At 49.4% G+C, this 26,332-nt stretch overlaps 1 protein-coding gene across 5 annotated transcripts in view; it reads right to left on the bottom strand.

Moving 5' to 3' along the window:
- Positions 1-2,348: 2,348 nt before the first annotated feature.
- LOC149350015 (uncharacterized) overlaps positions 2,349-26,332 on the bottom strand; it is a 63,580-nt gene continuing 39,596 nt past the window's right edge. The window contains exons 1-3 of one of the 5 annotated variants that reach the window (XM_089579025.1): positions 2,688-2,985; positions 2,552-2,634; positions 2,349-2,488 (exon numbers count right to left, since the gene is read on the bottom strand). In XM_089579025.1, the coding sequence (XP_089435151.1) occupies positions 2,425-2,488; positions 2,552-2,634; positions 2,688-2,852 (312 nt within the window). In that variant the 5' untranslated portion in view covers positions 2,853-2,985 and the 3' untranslated portion in view covers positions 2,349-2,424. Of the gene's footprint in view, positions 2,489-2,551; positions 2,635-2,687; positions 2,986-25,873; positions 26,149-26,332 lie in introns of those variants that run through there. The other 4 variants (XM_089579026.1, XR_016290201.1, XR_016290200.1 and 1 more) reach the window with 4 other exon arrangements.

The raw sequence follows: 26,332 nt of genomic DNA on the forward strand, positions 1-26,332 counted from the left end.
TTATGGGGGGACAACAAATATGAAGTACTAAGAGGTATTTGGAAAGGATGGTTTGGTTGGTTTATAGGGTTTAACGTCCCAAAGCGACTAAGGCTATGAGAGACGCCGTAGTGGAGGGCTCCGGAAATTGCGACCACCTGGGGTTCTTTAACGTGCACTGACATCGCACAGTACACGGGCCTCGAATTTCTCCTCCAAAGAAATTCAACCGCCGCGGCCGGGATCGAACCCGCGTCTTTCGGGCCAGCAGCCGAGCACCATAGCCACTGAGCCACCGCGGCGGCTATTTGGAAAGGAATAATTGTGCCGGGACTTACTTTCGGCAATGCGGTTCTGTGCTTAAGGGCAGAAGTTCAGTCGAGATTAGACCTAAATCAGAGAGCTGTTGGAAGATTAGCACTAGGTGCCCACGGCAAAACCACAAACGAGGCAGTACAAGGGGATATGGGCTGGGCATCGTTCCAAGCACGGGAAGCTAAGAGTAAAATACTATATGAAGAACGCCTGAGGAAATGGGACGATAACAGATGGGCAGCTAAGGTATTTAAATATTTATACAGAAAGAACGTTGACTCACAGTGGCGGAAAAGAACTAGAAAACTAACCAGTAAGTATGCCGGTCATGAGGACGGAGAAAGAAAGAGCATTAAACGACAGGTTAAAAACGCGGAAGTTAAAAATTGGATGAATTCAATGGAAAAGAAACATAGTGTAGAACTATATCGATACTGGAAAAGGCAGATCAGGAAAGAATTTTTCTATGAGAACTCAAGAGGCAGTGCCCTACTTTTTGAAGCTAGATCAGGGTGTCTTTGAACGCGCAGCTACAAAAAGAAATTTAACGAAGAAGATGACACATGTGCAGTGTGTGGTAGATCTGTGGAAACAATTGAACACCTCATAATCAAATGTGATGGTATCCATCCGGATGTCGATGCAGGCACAGTCACTCTTTCCAACGTTTCTAGATAAAGACAGTTGGGAAACTGCGCCGGCGAGCCAGGGAGCAGAGCGGCCCCACGCGATCGCCGTCTAGGCGGTGGCGCTGCGGTCGCTTTAGGATGAGCGCGTCGTCTGCTACTCCCAGCTTGAGGGTTGCCGGAAGGAGATGGCTCGCGTCCGTTAAAAAAACAACGTATTTAAGGAATATTACCCACCCGAGGAATATTATCAACATAAACTACGAGGAGGCAAGCGGTACGTCATGATTTTCCAAACCGCGGAAAGAAGGGCTTCCAGTTTTCTCCGATACTTACAGCCAAAAGCTCAGCCTCGAGCATCCTGCCCTCACGTACCCCAGACGTGCAGCGCACGCGGACTTCGCAATCGTAGATGAGCGCGGCTAGAAGCAGCCGCCCCCGGCGCAGACGATGCGAGGCGCGAACTAACGTTAATCATTCGCGCAGCAAACAGTGACCAAGCGCAGTCAATGGGCGCCGCGGCGGTGAAGAGAAATCGTGGCCTCTGAGATCAAGCGCGGTGTTAAAGTACCGATCCCTGAGCTGGTCACGGAGGCCATAGAAAACAAACGCGGTACTCCCACCACCCAAGAGATGGCGCTCGCATCTCTTTGAGATGAAATCGGCGACAGAAAGGGGCCGCATACCCGGAGAGAGTTTTCCAACTGTCTTTATCTAGAAACGTTGACTCTTTCTGAGGCCCTATGGTTTAAAGATAACAATGGTCATGTAAATAAATCTGCAGTGGAAGTCGGCAAAAAGCGATTGGAGGATTGGTGGCTGAAAAGCAGAGATGTGACATAAGGTTAGAATTGTAGGAAACCGTAGGTAAAGGTGATGGCGAATCTTAATGAGAATTGCCAACACAGTAAACAAAAAAAATAATAAAGAAAGAAAAGCTGAGCATGGTGGCAATTGCCACCACCCCGTTTCAAAGGGGGCGCTCCTATCCATCCATCCATCCATGGCGGCGCCCAGGCATCGAAACTAAAATTATGTCCTCTGTCTGCTCGTGGCAGTGGTTGCGGTTCCGCTCGAGCCAGTCGGCAGGCCCGTGCATTTCCTTTTCATCCGTCTTTCAGTCGCAACAACAACAACGCTCATACCTCTACAACTTGCAATGTTCACAGTGAAGTGGAACAAGCGCTAGACGTAGACATGCGGTCCCGTGTAGTTGGCTCGCGAGCACATGAAAAAGTAACTCACCTGCGGACGCCGACGGCTTCCGTTCGTAGCTTCAAAACTGCACTCTCACTATTGCCCGTAGGAGTTCACGCTACACGGCGTCACGACACGGCGACGCGAACATCGCGTGCGTGTTCGTCCAACGAACAGGCACGTACGCGACTCCAGTCGACTGCGTTTGACTGACTGACAAACGAATGCGTGCTTTGGGCATGAAATTGATTTATTACTCATGCAAGTGAGGTACGATAACGGCTCCAAACTGTTGCTTGGTCACTCTTCATACCCCGGACCCCGGTTCGTCCCGCATGCGGCGTTGCTTGGACGCGCCGCTTGCGACCTCGCTACAAAGGCAGGAGGAAAACCCATTGTAGGTTTGATTCACAAGAAAAACGTGGTTATCTTACAGTTTAGGGCTTCTCTTTTGTCGATGGTGCCTTGCTCCCTCCGTCTCTGGTGTAGCATGCGTCTCAGCCACCGCAGAAGCAACCTGCAAGAAAAGCAAGTTTAACACAAACAGAAAGACACTGAATCCGGCCTTACTGTTGAATTGTTTGCTTCTCCCGGAATCTCCTTTTGCAGAAGCGCATATTCTAGATTCTTCACTCTGACAGTCAGCTTGTTGACCATCTCTCTGAGAGACTCTATGGTCGCCAGGATGGCCTTTTCTTCCTCCTCCAAAAAGCGGACCAACCGCAGCTCCGCCATGTTTGCTTACTTCGATGTCTTCAATGTGTTGTGATGCCACTAGCGCCACCTCGAAATACATAGAGGAAGGAAAAAAAAAATCATTGCACGGTGCAGCTGTTGCGTACGCCGTTGCCGCTGACGCTGGTCCATCGAGGCACCTTGTATATTCGTCGCGTCATAAGATTACACCTGTCTCTCACGTCTAAACCACTGGCTTGTTCACGCTAAAATTTTGCACACAGTGGCATTTAGTGTTGATTTTTGTCTAATACTACCTATGGGAGGGGTAGAATTAGACAAAAATTAGTATTAGACAAAAACCTGCAGACCGGAAAAAGAAAGTTTTCGCATGGATGGATGGATGGATGGATGGATGGATGGATGGATGGATGGATGGATGGATGGATGGATGGATGGATGGATGGATGGATGGATGGATGGATAGGAGCGCCCCCTTTGAAACGAGGTGGTGGCAATTGCCACCATGCTCAGCTTTTCTTTATTTATTATTTTTTTTGTTTACTGTGTTGGCAATTCTCATTAAGATTCTCCATCACCTTTGCCTACGGTTTCCTACAATTCTAACCTTATGCCACATCTCTGCTTTTCAGCCACCAATCCTCCAATCGCTTTTTGCTGACTTCCACAAGAGATGACGCTGCACTGGCAGCGTCATCTCTCGTCCGAAAATGGTTGGGGAGGATATTTAGCCACAGTGGTTTAGTAGATCCACGCTGCTAACGCTGCTGTCCATGGGCGTCCGGAAGGGGGGGCAGTTACCGTATTTACCGCACGACAGCTACCTGCCGTCAGCGGCAGAAAGGCAAAGGCAGACGGCGCATAAGTTTCAGAACCGTCGTACGGTATGCGCTAACGACGCGGTAAGTATGGTCGTCCTGCTGCCTGGATCAAAGCTTTCTTCAGAAAAGCTAACGAAGGGTCTTCAGCGTGGAGGTGCTAAAACCACTGTGGCTAAAAATCCTCCCCAACCATTTTCGAACGAGAGATGGCGCTGCCAGTAGAGCTGTTGCGAAAACTTTCTTTTTCCGGTCTGCAGGTTTTTGTCTAATTCTACCCCTCCCATAGGTAGTATTATACAAAAATCAACACTAAATGCCACTGTGTGCAAAATTTTAGCGTCAACAAGCCAGTGGTTTAGACGTGAGAGACATAGGTGTAATCTTATGACGCGACGAATATATAAGGTGCCTCGATGGACCAGCGTCAGCCGCAACGACGTACGCAACAGCTGCGCCGTGCAATTATAGTGAACTAGATAGGGGTAGTAGTGGGGCGAGGGAGGCCTGAAAGCAGCGGAGGCGGCGAGGCGAAAAGCACGGAAATATCGAGCTACCACGTGGTGGCGCTAGTGCGAGGCACCCTATTTCACCTGAAAGCCGCGTGCCGCGTCGTGCCGCGAGCAATGGCATGTTTAACGCCTGCATGCAGTTTCCGTGCGTGCGCTTCCCACTTTTTTTTCTGCTGTACACAGCGATCAAATTATGATCGCTCACAGCAACTCGTCCTAATGTGGCATAAATAAGCGACTACATATTAAATTAAGCATCCCTCGCATATGTTGTCTTGTTGTCCTTTCTGCTTTGACGCTCTTTAGTCTGCTCAAGAAGCCCTGGTACGGCCGTCGAGCTGTTCTTAGTGTTCTGCCAAGGAGCATTAGTACAAACGTTCAGAAAATTCCATTTGGTTCGATTTGCCGCAGGCTACGTCGCGCACAGAATTCTGAAACTTAATCTCGGCCGGCCGCGGCGGACACGTTTCGATGGAGGCAAAAGCAAGGCACCCGTGTACTGTTGAATGTCAGTGCACGTTGAGAATTTAGGCCCCTGAGGTGGTCTAAATTCAGGCTTAGCCATCCACTACGGCGTGTTTCAAAGCCGAGGTGTACCTTTGGGGAGGTAAATCCCATATCTCCCATATATATGTAGGTATAATGTAGGTATCCCCTTCCTCAGGAAAAAACACCGAAGCACACACTTATTTACCTTCCTAAAAGTACACACAGCAGTGTGACTGCAGTCGACGTACATATATATCCATCAAGAGATTATACAGTTTGACTACAGCGCCTAGTCAATAACGCATTCATTGAACTATATGTTGTGGCTCTTGTGGGGAAGAATTTATTTTCCTGTTTCAATAATGCTGCCTGTGACACTCGCAAGCTTACTTTTACGGGCTCAAAGGTTTGCTCATTTAACGCGAAAGCGTCAAAGGCGGGCCTGTTCTCCTCATAATCCTGCGTCGACGCTGGGAGCGAAACATCACGAGCATGGCTCTGGCAGGTGCTCCGCAGAGAGCAACCTGGGAGGCAGGTGGGCCACCTAGGTCACGTGACCTTGCGGCGCTATGCCCACTGGATAGTGAGCGAACTGCCCACCGTGGCAATTAAATTAATGATTGTTCGCTCGGGAAGAGCAACCTGGGGTGGTATTCTCCCCGTGTCGCCTTTTGCGACATGTCGCATTAGGGCGGGGCCTAAAAAAGTGCGTACAGTTGCTCGAAGAAACGGAAAACGCCGCTGGCACTTTCGTCGGCGCTGCTTGCATTCACTCCGAGAAGCATGGAGGAAAAAAAACTAGGAGAGAGTGCGCTCAGCCTCTGCAAGCCATCCTCCTCTGACGCCGCTGCCAAGGGCCCTTTTGCGCACTGACTCTTGGGAAATAGGCCCTCCTCCACAGTTACTAGACTGCCAACTAGCGGTGCTTTTTAGTGAACGCCCGTGCTCCGATGTAGCGCAGAAGCGCAGCGCCTGTGTTGCAGCTTTGGCGGAATGCGTACCGAGTTCGAGGTTGTCTGAAGGCTCCGCGTCTCAACACTTCTGTTGATTACACTCTTGAGTTTTTGGGAGCACTGTAGAAAACTGGAGGTAAACTTTTCATCCAAGGGTGCGGCCGCTACCTCGTCACTGTTCAACTGTGTTTCATATAGAGAATAGAGAGCAATTCCTCTCGTCGTTATACACACATACGGAGCGTTTATTTCAGCGCATGCTGTAAGCGCAGAACTCGAGAGTAGGCGAAGAAAACGAGCCTCTAAAAAAGGGTGCAGTGGCTTCCAGAGCGCTCACGGCGGACGGTAACGAGCGCTCCGGCGCGCTGCGCAAGATTCTATTTCTCGCGCAGGCGGACTTCGGCCCGCCCATGGGCCCGCCGTTCTCCGCTAATCTCGAGGCACAAGTCGCGCCAAATACGCTCGCGCACATACGCGGTTCCGACGTGAAATGCGAGAGGGAAGTATTTCTCTCTCTCGCTGTCGAGAGAGAGTGCCGGCGGCTTTACGTCTGCCCCTGCGCGGGGTCTCCCGGCCACTGCGCACAATCACTTACAAAAAGAAGTAAACTGTAAGTACTACATAGCCGCGCGCACGTAGCGTCCTGTCTCGGACTAATCGCGCGCTCGGCACACTGCACTAGCGGCCGGGGTGGGGCGCCCGGCCGCGTATACCGTCCGAGGTAGCACCAACGGAGCGTTCGTGTCACGAGTGCACTACCTGGCAAAGAGCAAGCGGGAAGTCAAGTCCGCCTGCTTGATGAACGCACAGAGGCTCACCATTGTTCTGTCACGGGTGCGCGCACTGCCGCGCGCCCACAGGAGCGCTTCGAGACCGTCCGGGGTGATACCCAGCGCCCTGTAGGCCGCGAGCATCTCGCGACGCGGCACTGCAGAAGCGGCACAGCGAAGGAGCATGTGCTCCAATCTCCACTGCGCCGCAGTCAGCGCACGCGTCGCTCGGGGATGGTGGCCGCTGCGGCGAGCGGTTTGTGCTCAGCACGGAGCCGTCAGTGAACACAAGCAGATGGTCACGCAGTTGCTCGTAGAACGAGAGAGCGAAACCGAAATCCGGCTAAGAGCTACCGCTGCCTTGTCACGTGAGGGCCTTTTTCCCATGATGCTTTCCACTATATTTTTTATGACTAGGCTTCAAGATTGTGACGTCATGCTCCCTCCTAGTTTTTTTCTTCCTCCATGCCGAGAAGCGACAATTTACCACTGCTGATTCACTAGCAGCAGTAGTTTCGTATCTTTGATAGCAAGAATATTTGCCATAACATGACGTCTAATGTTCAAAAAACATTTGCAAATTTAATATAAACTCGGTTTACTTCATTTAAGTCTATAAAACACCCCGAAAAAGCTCCAAATCTATTTTTGTTTCGTTCCGGACAGTGGTTTCTGCTGCGTTTCGGCTGCGTTTCGGGCAGTTGCAGACGGTAGCAGTGTAGCTGGAGGTCCCATTAGGCTTGCGCGCTCCAGAATCGAGAGCGTATCTCAAAAAGTAGGCTGAATTGCAGCTTAAACTTCATCGTCAAAGCAAGGTAAGTCATAGCGAAAAGCAACAACACCAGTAGTTGCCGGTAAACATGCCGACCGGAATCGCAAGGACTGCTGAATTGGCTGAAGCGGGCGGCTTTCGCTTGGAAGGACGCCGCCATGTTTTCACGCTAAGGGCGCAAAAGCCGCAACTGCCGCTTGTGTTCGTATTCCCCATTGCCGTTCTGCGCATGCTCACTCTGGACCCGCTATTCCGCTTTGCACGCAATTACGCAAAGCCCGCAATACTAAAACTCTCTAATGTTCAGTTGTAGGTTGTAAAAGTCGTCACATTTCTTTAAATCCTCTTTGGCTCGTGCAGACACTGTTTCGTAGCACTAACGTGCATTAAAACGCCTTGAAGGGTCATGTAGATGCGAGCGCAAGCGCTGCCAAGGCCATCTCTTCGCAACGGCCAACGTCGTCTTCGTCGTCTGTTTACGACGGTGCAAAGTAAGTTCGCATGGCGAGTGGCAGTCCGGCTCAGCAGACGGTAGCCGCAGTGCTCTGCTCTGCGACAGCCGGTAATGCCGCCGACAAGATTCGTCGGCCAAGGCAAACTGGTCGCGATGTCCACGGAGACGCCACTTTTCTTCGAAACTCAAAAACCAGGCAAGGAGAGTGGGATCCATGGCGTCTAGTATCAATTTCATAGCCCGTCGCCCGCGCGAATCGCTTCAGCGCATTCCGTTGTTCGACTAATGCTGAATTCCAATGGCAGATCAGACCGCTCCGTAGGATCGCGCACGGAGCGCGTCGGAGCGCGTAGCTTCGCCACCTCCCATTTTGCGATTGGAATGCCAGTGCTCCCTCGGGAGCGCGACGCCAGCGCCGCAGCGGCGAGCCGCGGAAACTCGGCGCGCCGCCGGAGTACTATACTGGGCGCATTTGTTTTTCAGTCCCGGACTGTCCGGGACTACTTGCGGACTCGAGTCCGGTATTTGTTTTTCTCGGGCAGCCCGAAAGCTCCGCCTACCTGCCTGCATCGCCATAGCAACGCGTTCGTTTTTAGCCTATGGCAGTCCGCGGGCTGCTTGGGGCTGCTGAGAAGGCAGCAGACGATAGCTGCGCGCCGCGCTGGCAGCCATATTGAGTTAGACTCCGTGTGCATTTTGAGTATTTTTCATGTTCCTGGAGGTCGATATCATGCGTTAAACCTTCACATGAGCTCCGTAGCTGCTCTCTGAGCCATCGCAATACTTTTTGTTCTTGCATCTTCGTTTATTTTCTTGAAATCCACCGCACACGGACGCGCGTTCGAAGCTGCGAGCGCGTATTGTTTGCTCGTGTCGTCAAGAGGTTCTCGTTCGCTTGTTTTGCGACATGCTGTCTGTACGCTTACCTGAAAGCATCGCAGGTGAACCACTCGTATACTGGAGCAGCTATAGAGCTTGTTGTCAACATTTTTGCGAAGGCTTTCGTCTATCTGCCTATCCGCAACGAGTTGGGCTACTTTTTGCGAACTTCGCCGCAAGCAGTAGCGGCGAGCATACCTCCGAAGCTGAGTTCTGTAATGCACCTACGCTAAGCTGACAGTACAGTCTTTAAATCGACTCAGTGTCATGATCGAGCGCACGGCGTTGCTTCGGCGTTGCTTCGGCGTCGTGGTGGCCGTGGCTTGCATCGTCTGCTAGCAGATGACAGCGTCCATGTATACGGTAACCGAGGGGGAGCCCGGCTCTGGCGGCGAGTTCGAAAGCAGCCTATGGCATGCCTATGGCAAGTAGGTCATGTGACCATGACGCTTTTCCTGTCCGAGCGGAAGCCGAGACCTGCCAGCAAGTAGTCCGGGACTGGAAAAACAAATGCGGCCACTGCTAGCTTCGTGTTCGAGTCCGACAGGAGTTGCGCGAGGCGCGAGCTCTGCGTTGACAGACGCCGTCTCGGCGAAACAAAAAGGAGGTAGTACGAAGGCCGGAATGTAAAGCCAAAACCAAAGCGTATGTAACAGGATGGTCCACTCTCCGTGAACACGCGAGTATGCGGCTGCGGTCTTCGGAGAGCCAGTGAGCCTGTCCCTACAGTTCACGAAAGTGGCGGACGACGCGCAGGCAAGTCGCTCGCTGCTCGATTTTCCAGCCTTGCGACTGCGAGACGCAAGCCGCTGAACCAATTAGCGAGACAGTCGAGCTTTCGGCAACGACGCCGCCCGCGGACACGCCGAGCGACGAACTGCGCTGCCCCCCGGACAATGTTTCTCCCTGGCTGCCGTAGTCGTCGCTAAGCCTAACTGTTTTCCATCGATGCCGCAGCTGAGGGCGCTTCGGAACTGGCCAGCGCTGTAGTAAAGGTGCTGCTCGCGTCACCGTTTTACTGTGTTCCTCGTCTCATAATAAAATAAAGACATGATCGATTTCTGCGACGCCTCCAGCAGCGGAGCTAGCAGACAGCAGGCCAGCCGCACTGGGCATCAGGAAGAAATTTGCTTGTATCGCAGTTATCACTTCTACCAGCAACTCGGTATTGGCCAACGATCCTCAAAAATGATTCATTTGTTACACTCCTCTACTCCAGTGCTTGTTATGAACGCGAACAAAGAATATTAGCGCATTTTTCTGACGCCGGCGGCAGGCATATACAGGCCGGCAGCTTCACACTCGCTGTCCGTTTCAGACGAATCTTCACTGCTGGACTCTGAGCTTTCAGTGCCCGAGTCGGAACTGTCACTTCCATGAAGCAAAATTAGTGCCGCACGGCTTGAAGCAAGATCATTGCCGTCCACTGTTGACTGGAAAGTACCCGGCTCGCCCGGCTCACCACGTAGCGACGACAGGAACGAAGCGGCTGCTGCCTGTCGCGACCGGAAGCAGACGCGGCGGAAAAGAAAACGTCACGCGAGGTTCCGGTCAAATCTGCCAATTTCGGCGGATCAAGTATCGCTGCTCCACGGAGCGATCCGGGATTTACGCCTGATCCCGATCTGCCATTGGAACATACAACTCGCGCTCCCATTTTACCATTGGAATACGACTGATCCAAACCGAGCAGAAAAACTTGATCCCGATCTGCCATTGGAATTCAACATAAGCGAAGTAAATTGGGGCGACGTCACGATGACGTAGCAGGAAGACGAATCCGTGTCGTCACGCCGCCGTCACCGCGGCTCGAGCCAATCAGCGAAGAGCGAATGCGACATGTCGCAAAAGGCGACACCGGGAGAATACCACCGCTGGACCGCACATGGCGCATCGCTTAACCGCTGCACGAATGCGCCAGGAGGTGTATGGGGACTCCCTGGGATCTATGAATGTAAAGTAGAGAATGGCCTTCTGCATATATACGGCAATTACACCCAATTAATGCTATCGCTTCATACCGTTAAGGCAGAGCTTAAGTGTTCCCTCCAATTTTTGCTCGGGGTATCTACGCAAAGCGAATACTTATCGTGCGATGCACGTCAATGCTGAAGAGTCTTATTTAAGCACCGGGTTTAGAACAATATATCAATGTGTTAGTCGATCGAAGCACTATTGTTGACGAACCAGTTTTATGCATTGTTTGAATAATTTTTTCTACCCACTATCCCGGCCATGCTGACCGCATTAATTGGAGGAATGCAATAACGGCCGCGCGCTATGTACGGCGCGGGAAAAAAAAATTGGCGGGGGCTTAGCTTTGGTTAAGCCTGGTAGGTTGTGAAAGCAAAAGCGCAGCGCCTCCAACCGAAGGAACACAGTGCGCCGCGTCTACAGGTCACGCGTGGCTACCGGCCGCCGCTGCGCGACGACTGAAAGCGTCTTGTAACGCAGTGCGCCGCGTCTACAGGTCACGCGTGGCTATCGGCCGCCGCTGCGCGACGACTGAAAGCGTCTTTGGTAATATTTTTTTTTGTTTTTGATGTTGTTGCGACTGAGAGAAAGAAAACAATCTACAGCTGGTATGACGTCACAGCGGCAGTAGCGCCACAGATGCGCGGAGCGGCGTAACTGAAGCCGGGCTATCTGAAGGAGCGAGCTGGTCGCCCATATTCACTCCGCTAAAGATCAAACGTAACTGCGGCCGGATCACGCGAAGGCTTGAAACTGCGAGCAGTATTGCTTTCGCAATAAAAAAATCTGCACCACGCTTCGGCGGTAAAAGGTTTCTTATGCCTTACCTAGCGAAAATTAACAGATGTTTCATGCATATACAAGTAAAATTTAGTTTTACGCTCGCGCGTAAATAGAGCAAACATTCCTATTTCCGTTATGCAGTGCGACAGAGCAGATTATTTGGCCCGCGGCAGTACGTTATTTATGCTCCTGTGGCTTCATAATGAAATGGGGAACGCCAGTGCAGGACGCAGAACCCTAAGTAATTAAAAGCAATCCACGGCCCCAAAAGGCTCGCCAACAACAAGGAATTGATCAGATAGACGGGCCGTTCGTTTTTTGTAGCGCCATTCAGCTCCGCAAACTTTGTCGGGGGCAAATCGCGGCCTCTGCTGGGTGACCTTTTGGAGACAGCGCTCGCATGGCACGCATTCAGTATTGTCGAACATGGGCACCCTGAGCGTACTGATCCAATGAATGGGAGACCTTCGCGGCAAGCAAGCGCACACAGTGCGCGCAGCGCGACTCCAGCCACCTTCAGGTGAAGGGAACTGCAACGCCGCCTGCCGGTGTCCGTGCAAACGGCCTCGGCGCACCCCTCGCCCCACCTATCTAGTTCACTCTAGTGCAATGATTTTTTTTTCCTTCCTCCATGTATTCGGAGGTGGCGCTAGTGGCGGCATTGAAGACCAACGTTAACGTTGCTGAAGACATCGAAGTAAGCAAACATGGCGGAGCTGCGCTGGGGCCGTTATTTGCAGGAGGAAGAAAAGGCCTGCCAGGCGGGCATAAAGGCTCTCAGAGACACGCTCAGCAAGCTGAAGGTCGAAGAGATGCATCTAGAATTTGCGATTCGTCAAAAGATGCAAGCTGCAACTCCGGCGGGACAAGCAAACAATTCAACGGTAAGGCTGCATTCAGTGTCTTTGTGTATGTGTTCAGGCTGCATTCAGTGTCTTTGTGTTTGTGTTCAACTTGCTTTTCTTGCAGGTTGCTTCAGCGGAGGCTGGGACGCATGCTACACCGAACACGGAGGGAGCAAAGCGCCGTGGAAAAAAGAGGAAGCCTTAAAGATAACCGCGTTTTACTTTTGAACGAAATCTACAATGGGTTTTTTCTCCTGCCTTTGTAGCGAGGTCGCAAGTGGCGCGTCCAAGTGACCAAGGAACAGTTCGGAGCCGTTATCCTACCTCACTTGCATGTGTAATAAAGCAATTTCATGCTCAAAGCACGCATTCGTTTGTCAGTCAGTCAAACGCAGTCGACTGAACACGCACGCGAACACGCACGCGATGTTCGCGTCGCCGTGTCGTGATGCCGTGTAGCGTCAACTGCTACGGGCAATAGTGAGAGTGCAGTTTTGAAGCTACGAACGGAAGCCGTCGGCGTCCGCAGGTGAGTTACTTTTTCATGTGCTCGCGAGCCAACTACACGGGACCGCATGTCTACGTCTAGCGCTTGTTCCACTTCACTGTGAACATTGCAAGTTGTAGAGGTATGAGCGTTGTTGTTGCGACTGAAAGACGGATGAAAAAAAAATGCACGGGCCTGCCGACTGGCTCGAGCGGAACCGCAACCACTGCCACGTGCAGACAGAGGACATGATTTTAGTTTCGATGCCTGGGCGCCGCCATGGATGGATGGATGGATAGGAGCGCCCCCTTTGAAACGGGGTGGTGGCAATTGCCACCATGCTCAGCTTTTCTTTCTTTATTACTTTTTTGTTTACTGTGTTGGCAATTCTCATTAAGATTCGCCATCACCTTTACCTACGGTTTCCTACAATTCTAACCTTATGTCACATCTCTGCTTTTCAGCCACCAATCCTCCAATCGCTTTTTGCCGACTTCCACTGCAGATTTATTTACATGACCATTGTTATCTTTAAACCCTAGGGCCTCAGAAAGAGTCAACGTTTCTAGATAACGACAGTTGGAAAACTCTCTCCGGGTATGCGGCCCCTTTCTGTCGCCGATTTCATCTCAAAGAGATGCGAGCGCCATCTCTTGGGTGGTGGGAGTACTGCGTTTGTTTTCTATGGCCTCCGTGACCAGCTCAGGCATCGGTACTTTAAAGGGTCACTGAATTTTATCGACTATATTTTCTTTGCGGCAACCGATAGCTCTTTACTCAAATTAACGTTTAGCCAGCTGTGGTGCCAAGGAGTGCGGTAGAACATTTTAAAATAGAATTTATTAATGTGGGAACACATCTGTATGAGATGGTAGTCTCATCTGGCAACCATCTGGATTTCCCCCGCGCGGCGACAAACATGGCGGCGCCCGTCGAAGCCGGACCTCTCGCTTCGGACTGAATTCTCGTTGTTGCTGCCTTTTTCAGTGCGTTCACTGGCCATAAATGGGGCGCCTGTCTTTCGCTTCGTCTAATGTCGCCTATAAGAAAACATATAAGAGATAAATTTGCTTTATTTTAATAATTAGAGTGACGATTCTGCCGCTCCTAGGCTTAAGTGGAGAGTCGGTTTGTTTACAGCAATGGTTCCCGTCCTGACGACCAGATGGCGCCACTATAGGCTGTTTATTTTTGCGTCTCTGCTAGCATACGCTGAACTAAAAGTGGGAATTTACCTATGTTTTGAGTACGTGTAACTATAAATATTCGTGATTTACAGAAAAAGCGAGCGGTACGCCTTCTACAGTTTACTAGAACAAACCGTGCGTTTCTCTGACATTGGGGCATACAAATGAGACGCAGTATATTCACTTATGCTTCTACAAAAAAAGACTACCACTTTCTTGAACAAAATGAACGTTTGGGGTCGCCACGTACATGCTTTTTTACGCGACTTTTAACGCCGAAATAAAATATAAATTCCTGCCTAAACCGGGCGCAGACCCCTCGTTATTGATGTTATAGGGTGCCAACTACCAGAATATGCCATTATTTATACACTCATCTCGGTGAGTAGACTGACCCTTTAACACCGCGCTTGATCTCAGAGGCCACGATTTCTCTTCACCGCCGCGGCGCCCATTGACTGCGCTTGGTCACTGTTTGCTGCGCGAATGATTAACGTTAGTTCGCGCCTCGCATCGTCTGCGCCGGGGGCGGCTGCTTCTAGCCGCGCTCCTGGGGTACGTGAGGGCAGGATGCTCGAGGTTGAGCTTTTGGCTGTAAATATCGGAGAAAACTGGTAGCCCTTCTTTCCGCGGTTTAGAAAAACATGACGTACCGTTTGCCTCCTCGTAGTTTATGTTGATAATATTCCTCGGGTGGGTAATATTCCTTAAATACGTTGTTTTTTTAACGGACGCGAGCCATCTCCTTCCGGCAACCCTCAAGCTGGGAGTAGCAGACGACGCGCTCATCCTAAAGCGACCGCAGCGCCACCGCCTAGACGGCGATCGCGTAGGGCCGCTCTGCTCCCTGGCTCGCCGGCGCAGTTTCCCAACGGTCTTTATCTAGAAACGTTGGAAAGAGTGACTGTGCCTGCATCGACATCCGGATGGATACCATCACATTTGATTATGAGGTGTTCAATTGTTTCCACAGATCTACCACACACTGCACATGTGTCATCTTCTTCGTTAAATTTCTTTTTGTAGCTGCGCTTCTAAGACACCCTGATCTAGCTTCAAAAAGTAGGGCACTGCCTCTTGAGTTATCATAGAAAAATTCTTTCGTGATCTGCCTTTTGCAGTATCGATATAGTTCTCACTATGTTTCTTTTCCATTGAATTCATCCAATTTTTAACTTCCGGGTTTTTAACCTGTTGTTTAATGCTCTTTCTTTCTCCGTCCTCATGACCGGCATACTTACTGGTTAGTTTTCTAGTTCTTTTCCGCCACTGTGAGTCAACGTTCTTGCTGTATAAATATTTAAATACCTTAGCTACCCATCTGTTATCGTCCAATTTCCTCAGGCGTTCTTCATATAGTATTTTACTCTTAGCTTCCCGTGCTTCGAACGATGCCCAGCCCATATCCCATTGTACTGCCTCGTTTGCGGTTTTGCCGTGGGCACCTAGTGCTAATCTTCCAACAGCTCTCTGATTTACGTCTAATCTCGACTGAACTTCTGCCCTTAAGCACAGAACCGCATTGCCGAAAGTAAGTCCTAGCACCATTATTCCTTTCCAAACACCTCTTAGTACTTCATATTTGTTGTCCCCCCATAATGCCCTATGTTTCATTATCTCGGCGTCTCTTCGTCCTTTTGCCCTAAGAGCCTGTTCATGCTTTTCCGTGTATATCTATCTGCCCTTCGTTTAGCCATATCCCGAGGTATTTGTATTCGGCCACTTTGGGTATTGGATGCATGGATGGATGGATGCATGGATGGATGGATGCATGGATGGATGGATGCATGGATGGATGGATGCATGGATGGATGGATGCATGGATGGATGGATAGGAGCGCCTTCTTTGAAACGGGGTGGTGGCAATTGCCACCATGCTCAGCTTTTCTTTATTTTTTTGTTTACTGTGTTGGCAATTCTCATTAAGATTCTCCATCACCTTTGCCTACGGTTTCCTACAATTCTAACCTTATGCCACATCTCTGCTTTTCAGCCACCAATCCTCCAATTGCTTTTTGCTGACTTCCACTGCAGATTTATTTACACGACCATTGTTATCTTTAAACCCTAGGGCCTCAGAAAGAGTGACTGTGCCTACATCGACATCCGGATGGATACCATCACATTTGATTATGAGGTGTTCAATTGTTTCCACAGATCTACCACACACTGCACATGTGTCATCTTCTTCGTTAAATTTCTTTTTGTAGCTGCGCGTTCTAAGACACCCTGATCTAGCTTCAAAAAGTAGGGCACTGCCTCTTGAGTTATCATAGAAAAATTCTTTCGTGATCTGCCTTTTCCAGAATCGATATAGTTCTACACTATGTTTCTTTTCCATTGAATTCATCCAATTTTTAACTTCCGCGTTTTTAACCTGTCGTTTAATGCTCTTTCTTTCTCCGTCCTCATGACCGGCATACTTACTGGTTAGTTTTCTAGTTCTTTTCCGCCACTGTGAGTCAACGTTCTTGCTGTATAAATATTTAAATACCTTAGCTGTCCATCTGTTATCGTCCAATTTCCTCAGGCGTTCTTCTATAGTCTTTTACTCTTAGCTTCCCGTGCTTCGAACGATGCCCAGCCCATATCCCCTTGTACTGCCTCGTTTGTGGTTTTGCCGTGGGCACCTAGTGCTAATCTTCCAACAGCTCTCTGATTTACGTCTAATCTCGACTGAACTTCTGCCCTTAAGCACAGAACCGCATTGCCGAAAGTAAGTCCCGGCACCATTATTCCTTTCCAAATACCTCTTAGTACTTCATATTTGTTGTACCTCCATAATGCTCTATGTTTCATTATCCCGGTGTCTCTTCGTCCTTTTGCCCTAAGAGCCTGTTCATGCTTTTCCGTGTATATCTGCCCTTCGTTTAGCCATATCCCGAGGTATTTGTATTCGGCCACTTTGGGTATTTCGTGGCCTTGTATTGTAAGCACCTGCTCAGTTGTATCGTTAAAAATCATCACACCTGATTTAGTTGCGCTAAAACTGAATCCTAGAGCGTCTCCTTCGTCTCCACAGCAATTAACCAAAGTTTGTAAATCTTCCTGGCTATCTGCTAACAGTACAATATCGTCCGCATACATTAAACCCGGGAGTCGCTGCTCAACTACATTTCCGCCTAATCTGTACGATAGATTATAACCCAGATTACTTTCTTCTAGCCTACTTTCCTTATTTATCACGTAAAGCATGAACAGCAGCGGTGATAGCCATATCCCGAGGTATGTTTGTTTTACTCGAGCGCCACCTAGCGCCGACGCCATCGTGGGCTGATAATTTGTAGCCTGTGGGCTGCAGCCGAAGCAGCGTGCGATCTCTGGTAGTGTCATTTGCCTGTTTTGTTCCTGCCACGCCTAGAAATTTTGGGTAGAGGTTAACCTCGTGTCCATCCTCGTGTGTGCTATGCCATTAGCACCAACTGGGAGCAGGCGACCATTATTCGACGGAGCGAACGATCAACATCGGTGAGTGCCATGCTCGCAGTTCACGCGTGTAGTTTTTGTCGCCGGTTGCCTGTAGGGCAAACGCGGCATGGTGTTGCATGTTAGAGAAACGAAAACAAAATGTGTTGAAACACAAGATCGGGGAGAGCAATCGAATATCTAGTTTCTCGTGGAGCACAGTTTTTCATGAATGCTTTCGCTGCCTGCTTGGACATGGCGAGTGTGACAGTTTATAGATGCTGAGCTTGCGACAGAGTACCTCCTTTGCAAACTGAACTTATTAGAAACAACAGCGAGTACATGGCCGAAACGAATCCACGTCTGATCATTGTAGTGTTTGTTTGCGGAGATACGCGGAATGAAATTGAAATTCGGTCCCTCCTGCCGTTTACGTAGCTGTTCGCACTACGAGCGATACAAGCCAGTTCACTGAAAGCAATTCGCATTCTCGCCTACTCCACTCCCGCCAGTACTCACTGGTTCACAAATAGCAGAATATGTGTAATTACAGAGTCTGATAGGTTGGCACGCTAATGGAACGCTACTACCGACTTACTGACAGGCCGAATCGCCGCACCTAGCTATGTTGAGAATTCCAATCTCAATCGGGTAGTGGCACTGCTCAAGTCGCTGCGTTTGTTGTATGCCTGGCACGCTTATGCATAGTGTGGATTTTTTTTTTTTGACAGTGCACTCGATGCGATTTCAGTCGAATAATTTATTACAATACATGGCAGAGTTTACTGTTGTGTGTGCCGTATGTTCTTTTCATCTTACGTTGCCGTGGCTGCATTTTTTCTCACTTTGCAGATGGGTAAAAGATCATGTCGCGACTTCTATTCATGCCATGCTCTGCAGATTAAATTAGTAATTTTGTACTAACGACATGTTTATCATTTTTTTTCAGGTGGCGATGCTCACACCCTCCCGGTATATTCACGATCATGCAGGGCGGCGAAACGAAGTTGTGGCCAAATTTGTGAAGTCCTTACATCGTGTACTGCTGAATTAAAAGAGCTCTGCCAAGGCCGTCCAAAAATTTGATCTCTTAAAGTTATGCACATAGTACAGTTTGGCGAGCCAGGCGCTGCGCTTCGTTCCGCGCCCGATATTAGGCACAGGCAGTGGGTTTGTTTCTGTCTGCATTTCGTTCACAAAGTGCGCTAACGTTTAAGCTTTTTGTTGGCGCTATCATTATTTGTTCACCAACTACGTCTACTGCCAATGCAACTTGGGACCGGCGGGAAAGCGGTGAAGAAATGAACACCGCAGACGCGCTGAGACCTTCGCATAACATGGTGCGCATACATACTGGCGGCGTATTTTTTTTCTTCTTTCGTCAACTATTTCCGTAACCGACAATAAAACAGTGATGTCTAGAAGACGTTGGCGTTCCCTACAACACTGCTGCTTTTGTTGCACAGACGCAAACACGAGCTTGACCGGTAACTAAGCAGCCGCGGACGTTGCTCCGCGCGCCGTACTATCAGCCCAGGGGAGGACGGCAACAGTGGAGGGTCGCGCAGCGCACGTGTTTGAGAGTATTTCTCCTTCCCCTGCCCGCTCCTCGTAAAATGGTAACAGACGCGCGCCGCTACCACCGCGTCCGACGAAGCGACGACGCCGGCTGTAACAGGTACTCCAGGTATGAGCCGATAATATGGAGGAGGAGTAAAGAGACTTTAATGGATAATGGAGAGGTCTGCCTGGTTATGGGCCTGGCATGCTACTCCAGATGAGGATGAAAGAAGAGGGTGAAAAAAAAAAAAAAAGGTGACATCAACCATACTCCACAGTCACGCACTCTCACACACACAATGAGTATCAAAGTACATGATGTCCACTAAAGCCGTGTCCCTTAGAAAAACTAAGAAAGCTTTTGTCCCTCGCTCAGCCGAAGTCTCATCAGTCCAGGGTCCAAGGACATGCTCCAGGTGCACGGGGTCGTCCTGATGAAGTCCTAAAGCACCTAACAGTGCCTTGCGATGAGTATTAAAGATTTGGCAGTGGTAGATCAAGTGTTGAATATCTTCGTGCACACCACATGTCGGGCACAGAGGGCTACTTGATACACCAATTTTATAAAGATAGAATTTAGTAAAGGCAACGTCCAGACGAATTCTGTGCAGGCAATTACAGTCACGTCTATTTAAATTCCGGGGCATGCGGAATTCACAAACGGGGTCAATGCGAAAGAGGGGTCTGTATTGACGCCGCAGATCACACCACAAGGAGCGTTGCATCTGCCAGGCTTTAGTAGCGAGAAGTCTCGCGCCATCACTACGAGAAAAGGGTATCGGTAGAAACAAGGAGGTGTCACCATGCGCCGATCTTGCTGCACCATCAGCACGATCATTGCCTGCAAGGCCACAGTGAGCGGGTAACCACTGAAGCACAACACGGTGACGTAACTCACAGGCCTCGGTGTGCAACCTATTCAAGTCATCGACGATCTGCTCTTGAAGGCTTCCTGGTGAATTTATCGCCTGTAGTGCAGCGCGAGAGTCACTGCAGATAACCCACGCTGTTGGCGGTTGTTGTAGGATGTAAGTAAATGCAATACGCAGAGCAGCCAGCTCGGTAGCAGTAGTCGAGGTGCGGTGACAGCATCGCTGAAATTGTGGTGCATGTTGATGGAATCCAGACGCCAATCGCAGATGATAAGGATGTGACAGAGCCAGCAGTGTAGATGTGACGGTACGCATTGTAGCAACTATGAATGTGCTCAAGCGCAAAGTATTTAAGTGCAGGATTGGGGGTGTTTGTTTTTCTCTTAATGCCAGGGATTGTGATCTTAATTTGCCATGCTGCATACCTCCAAGGTGCGGTGGAGGTTGTGACAGGACGCTGGTACTGTGATCGGAGAATGTTAGAAATTTCCTCCATGCAGTACTCAGCGAGTGGGTGGTTTGGTACACGAGCCACAAACCGCACCTGGGCACGAAGGAGCTCCTGGGTTAAGAGCACTGATGCCGATAGGCGTCTGCTCTCAGCTAGAGTACCCATTGTGGAGGTGTTTTTAGGAAGGCAGAGACAGATTCGCAAGGCTTTAGCTTGCATGGCTTCAAGGATTTTAATATTAGTTTGCGAAATACCCTCCAGAGCTGGGAGACTGTAGCGTAGAAGGCCTTCACAGAGCGCTCCATACAGTCGAAGTAATGATGGTGTGGAACAGCCTCTTCTGCTGGTGGAGAGCATACGAAAAATAGAGGCGTAAGAGCAGAGCTTGACTTTCATCTGTTGCACATGTGGGGACCATGACAGTGACCTGTCAAACGTTACCCCCAGAAATTTATGAGTTGTGACGTACGGTATTGGAGTACCAGCAACTTTCAGCCCGTAGCGCGAAATATCACGCCTTGAAAATGCAATTGCTGAGCTTTTATCGGATGACATGGCGAGACCGCGCTTGCTTAAGAATGATTCAATGCATCCTATTGCCCTCTGTAGACGGGCATGCACAATGCGCCTATTGCGTCCGGAACACCATATACAGATGTCATCTGCATAAAGGGAGATTTCAACTGTCGGTGGCAAGCATTTTTCCAAGCCAACAAGTGAGAGATTGAAGAGGGTGGGACTTAGTATACCCCCCTGAGGTACTCCGAGAGATATTTGATACGGAGCTGTGTCACTTTCACATGTTGACATAAAAATCGATCTCTCGTGAAGATAGTCACGCAGCCAGTTATACATTCGTCCGGTAATGCCAATTGATTGTAAAGCTGAGTGAATTGCCTCATGTGTGACGTTGCCAAATGCTCCCTTCACGTCAAGAAACACTGCAATGGTCATAGACCGCACTGCTTTGCTGCGTTTGACACAATTGGCAAGGGCAATAACATTGTCAATGCTGCTGCGTCCTTTTCGAAAACCAGACATGGTCGGAGGATAAATTCCCCTGTTTGTCACGTCCCAGGTTAAACGGGAGTGAACCATTTTCTCCATCAACTTCCCAACGCAACTTAGAAGGGCTATAGGACGATAGGCGTTTAAGTCAGTTGATGGTTTTCCAGGCTTGAGGATGGGTATGACACGCGCACGCTTCCAACACGTTTCAAGGCGCCCGAACTCCCAGGAGGTGTTATAAACTGCGAGGAGTTGAACCTTGGCGCTAGTTGTCAGGTGAGAGAGGGTAGTGTAGCTTATGCCATCTGGCCCAGGGCAGGATCTTTTATTGGTAGTTGCCAGAGCTGCATGAAGTTCATCCATAGTGAACGGTTCGTCAAGGAGGGCAGTGTTAGGTGAAGAGATAAAGCTTTGGGGAGATAGTGGCACCGATACGGCTGATGGACGAGCAATTATCTTAGAACAGAAAGCCTCCGCTGCGTCGAGACAAGAAATATTCGCATTCAGAGCTACGCACTCAAAAGGATTTAATGGCGCCGGCTGACTACTGAGGCTGCACACAATACTCCAAATCTTCGAAAGGGGCTTTCTGGGATCAAGCTTTGCGCAGAAAGATCGCCATTCCCGTCTTGCGAGTTTGTCCAAATGGCGCTGAACGTGTTTCTGTGCACGCCTAGCAACGCTGATGTCTTCTCTGTTATTGGTCCTGCGTGCTCGTCTCTCTGCTCTGCGGCGAATTGCTCGAAGTCGCTCATATTCAGCATCTACACTTGAGTACACTGTTGGTAAGGTTATAAGTTTAGTGCTGGTCGTTTTAGCACGTGCTACAGCATCAAGAAAGTTTTCATAATCAAGGTGGGAGAGCTCCAATTTCTCTACTGTGTCAGAGAAAACATCCCAATTCGTGTAGCGTACCTTACGCCGCTCGGAACTTAAAAAAAGCACCACCAATCTTAATGTATGTAGGTAGATGATCGCTGCCATGAGTTTCTATGTCTACATTCCAAGTTGCTGAAGACGACAGATGCGCAGAAATCATAGAAATGTCAAGGGCACTGGACCTTGCACCTTGATAAAACGTTGCCAGGCCGTTGTTGAGGAAAGTTAAATTGTTGCACTGTGCAAAATCAAATGTCCTCTGGCTGTTGATCTGGTTCCTCCCCAAGCAGGATGGTGTGCATTGAAGTCGCCCGTTATGATGTGTGGTGCAGGAGCACTGCGTACTATATCCTGAAGGCGGTCAACGTCAAATGTGACACGCGGGGGTATGTAACCAACGATCACTGTGAATGACATATTCATGATCTTGACGGCGGCTGCAACATATTCATTCCGTGAGTCGGCAGGTATCGGATGTGGGATGGAGGTGACGTCTTTCCGAACAGCTAAAAGAACTCTGCTGATGTCAGTGCCGGTCATCGAGTTCTGAACGGTATAGCCTGAAAGACGAATGGTAGTACGCAGACGAGATTCTGCTATGGCGACAATCGGGAAACGGTGTTTTGAGACAAACTGTTGGAAATCAGATAATCGTGGACGAAGGCTGCAGGCATTCCATTGAAAAATGGTGGCCGTATTACGGATGCTTTGCACGCTAGGGAGAGTAGCTGGTCTATTGACTTCTACTGCCATTGTGCAAGTAAAGGTGAGATGAAGTCAAGGATTGTAAGGATGGCCTGTGCCACTGGAGGGGAGAGTGGTGTAAATGGTGCCACCGGCGAGGAGAGTGGTGTAAGAAAATCGCGGATGGCCTCAACAAGCGAGAACAGTAGGGAACTGGTACCGTCGGAGTTTTGGCGAATAGATCCTTCGCGCGAATGGTTCCAGGCTGCGTACTGCGGCTGCCGTGGAGTATTCAGACTTGTACTCGCTATCGGAGGTGGCTCAACGTTTTGGCGCTCTGGAAGAGGAGGGAACTCAACTACGTCCTCAATGCGTAGGTGGCTCGCTTTATCTTTATGCGATTGTTGAGGAGCTTTCTTCCCCGGCGATGATTTTTTTCTGCTGCGACTTCCCCGAATTTTATTTTGCTCAATTAAAGCAGATTTTGCTGTCTTATAATCTGTATTATTGGAGCTCTTGTATTTGTAGATGATCTTCTCCTTTTGATAGGCAATGCAATGAATAAACGTCGCTTCATGCTGCTTCCCGCAGTTTGGACAAAGGGGGTCATCACTTGCACATTCATTTCGGCCATGGCTCCCACCACAACGGGAGCAGCGCAAGGCAAGTCGACAAGCGCTAGCCACATGGCCGAAGCGCTGACATTTGGTGCATTGGCGCGGTTTTTGAATATACTCGTACACACGGTATCTTGTATAGCCGAGAATGACGTATTGCGGCGCAGATTCTGTCGCAAATACAATCCGGATGTTTTCTGAATTGCCAAGCCGGCGGACAGATTTGATTGGAGCTCTCTGTAGCAGCGCAGAGTAAATCTCTGATTGAGGAAGATCCAGGGGGACACCCTTGATGACACCAACACCGCAGCTGCTGGGACGGGGCTCATAGGCTTGAACGGCAACTCCAGCTATGCTTGTTAATTGCAGAAGGCGTTCTGTAGCGTGCGCTGTATGGGTGTCAACTGCCAGAAGGTTTAGACACTCGTTGGGACGAACTTGAAGAACACCGTCTGGAGCCACAGATTCAAATCCTTGTCTCAATGTCAGTGGATTAAAGCGCGTAATGCGGTGTCCAGAATCCACTGGCTTGATGACAACTGTAAGGTTGTGCCTAGACGTTTGAGTTACATTGGGAGTGTCTACACTTAAAAGTGACTGCTTTGAGCTGCGACGACGCTTTGAAGGCACATGAAAAAATTTCTCAGACCCTTCTCCGGACTTCGCAGTGGTGTCCATGTAGATGATGGTAGACGAATCTGACGAACCAGAAAAATCATCCTGACCTGAAGGTAGCGGCAGATCACGGCTTAAGTTGGAAGCTTCAGGGGTGCGATGTCCATGGGGGTCTGGATATGCTGGTCCTGATGCAGCTGGAGCAGAAGGGTAGCTGCAGGGCACCAGGTGTGAGGTAGCAGGTAGGGCTTGCACAGCAGGTATGACCAGCTGAGCTGGGCCTGACGGAATGCCAGGAGAACATTCAGGCGTTGAGACCGGGTGCGGCACCGGCGGAGCCGCACCCACCGCCGGAATCATACCATGATGTTGCAGTGCAGGTTATTTGAACACAAATGTTCAACACCGATCACAAAACATCCACAAAGATTAGCAGAGACGAACGGGCACAGCCCGACAGTACACGCTAGTACCATAGTACTAAGGAAGTAGTCGGCTATGGGGAAATGGAAATCTCTGTACGTCAGCTGGACACAAACAGTGAAACTGTGCCGGCGTGCGCAGTGGCGTTTGCTCTTGGGTGCGCATACGGCGTGTGCCTAATTGTGCACATGAAATACTTAGCCGTTCCGCAAAAGAGGGCGGAAGAGATAGGGTACACCTTTTAACGAGAAGCAATGCACACTGCACAGCATATGATCGTAGCAGCGGTACTTTCAAATTAAGTGTGCCTTTAGTATCTACACTTTTTAAGCGACAGCGAGTTCGGTCGAAAAGCCGCCGGCACCGCGCGCGCGTCCGAAGTTAAAGCCTAGCTCGTGGCAGGGATTCGAACCGGCGACCTACAATTGGGGACTGCGTATCATGCGCGGTTCGGGTGTCCACGAAGACAAGTGTCCACCAAGACAAGCGAGACTGTTACTGCGTCATTTCCTTTGCTAAAAAAAAAAAAAACGTCGATTTGTCCAACAGGCAAGGCGTCGCGCCGAACGAACTATGCCGTTCCGCAGTCTCCCTGGCAGCGCTGCAAGACGCTGTCGCGTTCCAGTCTTAAAGGCGAAGCTTAAGCGTCCTCCAATTTTTTTTTTGTTTTGTTCGCTATGTGGCATAAAAATCCAACCTGTTTGAGACATGTATGATGCTAAATTCATCTGAAACAGAAATCACTGCTAGGTGCAGCCCACTCTGAGAAAAATGCTAGGGTTTGCTGTGTAAAAAGGGTTAACTGACCAGATAAATTAGCTATCAATTCATAGCGGTTACTAATGTGATCATATTGCCTAGTAATTCTACCAATGATGTTGTAAACAGTTAGCAGCAAGTTAGTGACAGCAGGACTCTGGTGACAGTCAAAGAGAGGTAGGTAGCCACTGCTGTGATTACCATCTTTTCATTAGCTGTTTTTTAAGAGTGTACCTTTGCAGCTTTTATGATCTATGGCTGGAAGCCAAGAAGAAAATTCTGTTAACCTGTTACGAGGATGCCCCACCTGAGAGGGTGGGAGCTTTGTTAGGCAGAGATCACTGTACACTGTTCATTGCCAGAAGTGCTGCATGCTTTTCTCTGGAGCACACGGCTGCTTGTATGCCGTAAGTTGAAAGCACATGCTTCAGGAACCCATTCTAATGTTATATATGTACCATTAGTGATTTAAATTTATTATTTTATTATCGTGCAGCACCAACATTCATACCACTGAGGAGATGGTTGAAGTTTGTACAATTGGCATGGAGAAAACTCATAAGGAAAGAACTGTTGGACCTACGGCTGCCAGATTTGTATGTACATTCATGGGACCACCAAGGTATAAGATATGTATTTAGATTAACGTTTATAGGTCAAACTTTTGCTTGGGTCTGACGATGATATGCCTCACCTAAGAAGTGTTTATTTACTCTGCCCATAGGTATCTGGAAAAACTGAGTCAGCAGTAAAAGCACTGTTTCTAGAGTATTTGGTTCTCATACACCACTGGTACGAGCTACATGAGTACAGTCATAATTTCTGCTTTCCAATGGGCAAGGTAAGCAAGACAGCATCAATATATGTCTTTCAGTGTTCAATGTTTACTTCTGTTTGATCCTCTTGAGTGTGAACAGAGCACTTGAGCCCGAAAGTACTTGTAGTGCAGTGAAAGCTGAAAACGATCTGCGCTGTAGATTCTTCAAAGCTTTACACTTGGCGGAGCCCATTTTTCTCAGGATTCCTGGAAGGTCTGCTTCTATTATAAGATGGGAAACACAAGGAAGACGCCTGCCAAGATTCCTGCTGTAGAGGAAGCAAGGAAGAAGTTCTGCAGAGAAGAGAATATTCAGGATAATCTGCCAGCAAAAAAGAGAATGAGACTGGCGAGTAAAACTCAGTAAGGCATGCTGACGGGCTAGTTGGTTTTGCATCTTGAAACTTGAGAAAAAACCCACCTAGGCGCAAATAATTTCACAAGGACACAAAAAGAGACGAGGAGACAACGGACAGGCGTTGTCTTATTGGAAGCCTTTCACATAA

This window comes from Amblyomma mixtum, chromosome 3 (genome assembly GCF_055824585.1).
Source record: "Amblyomma mixtum isolate Tamu chromosome 3, ASM5582458v1, whole genome shotgun sequence".
Lineage (NCBI taxonomy): Eukaryota > Metazoa > Arthropoda > Arachnida > Ixodida > Ixodidae > Amblyomma > Amblyomma mixtum.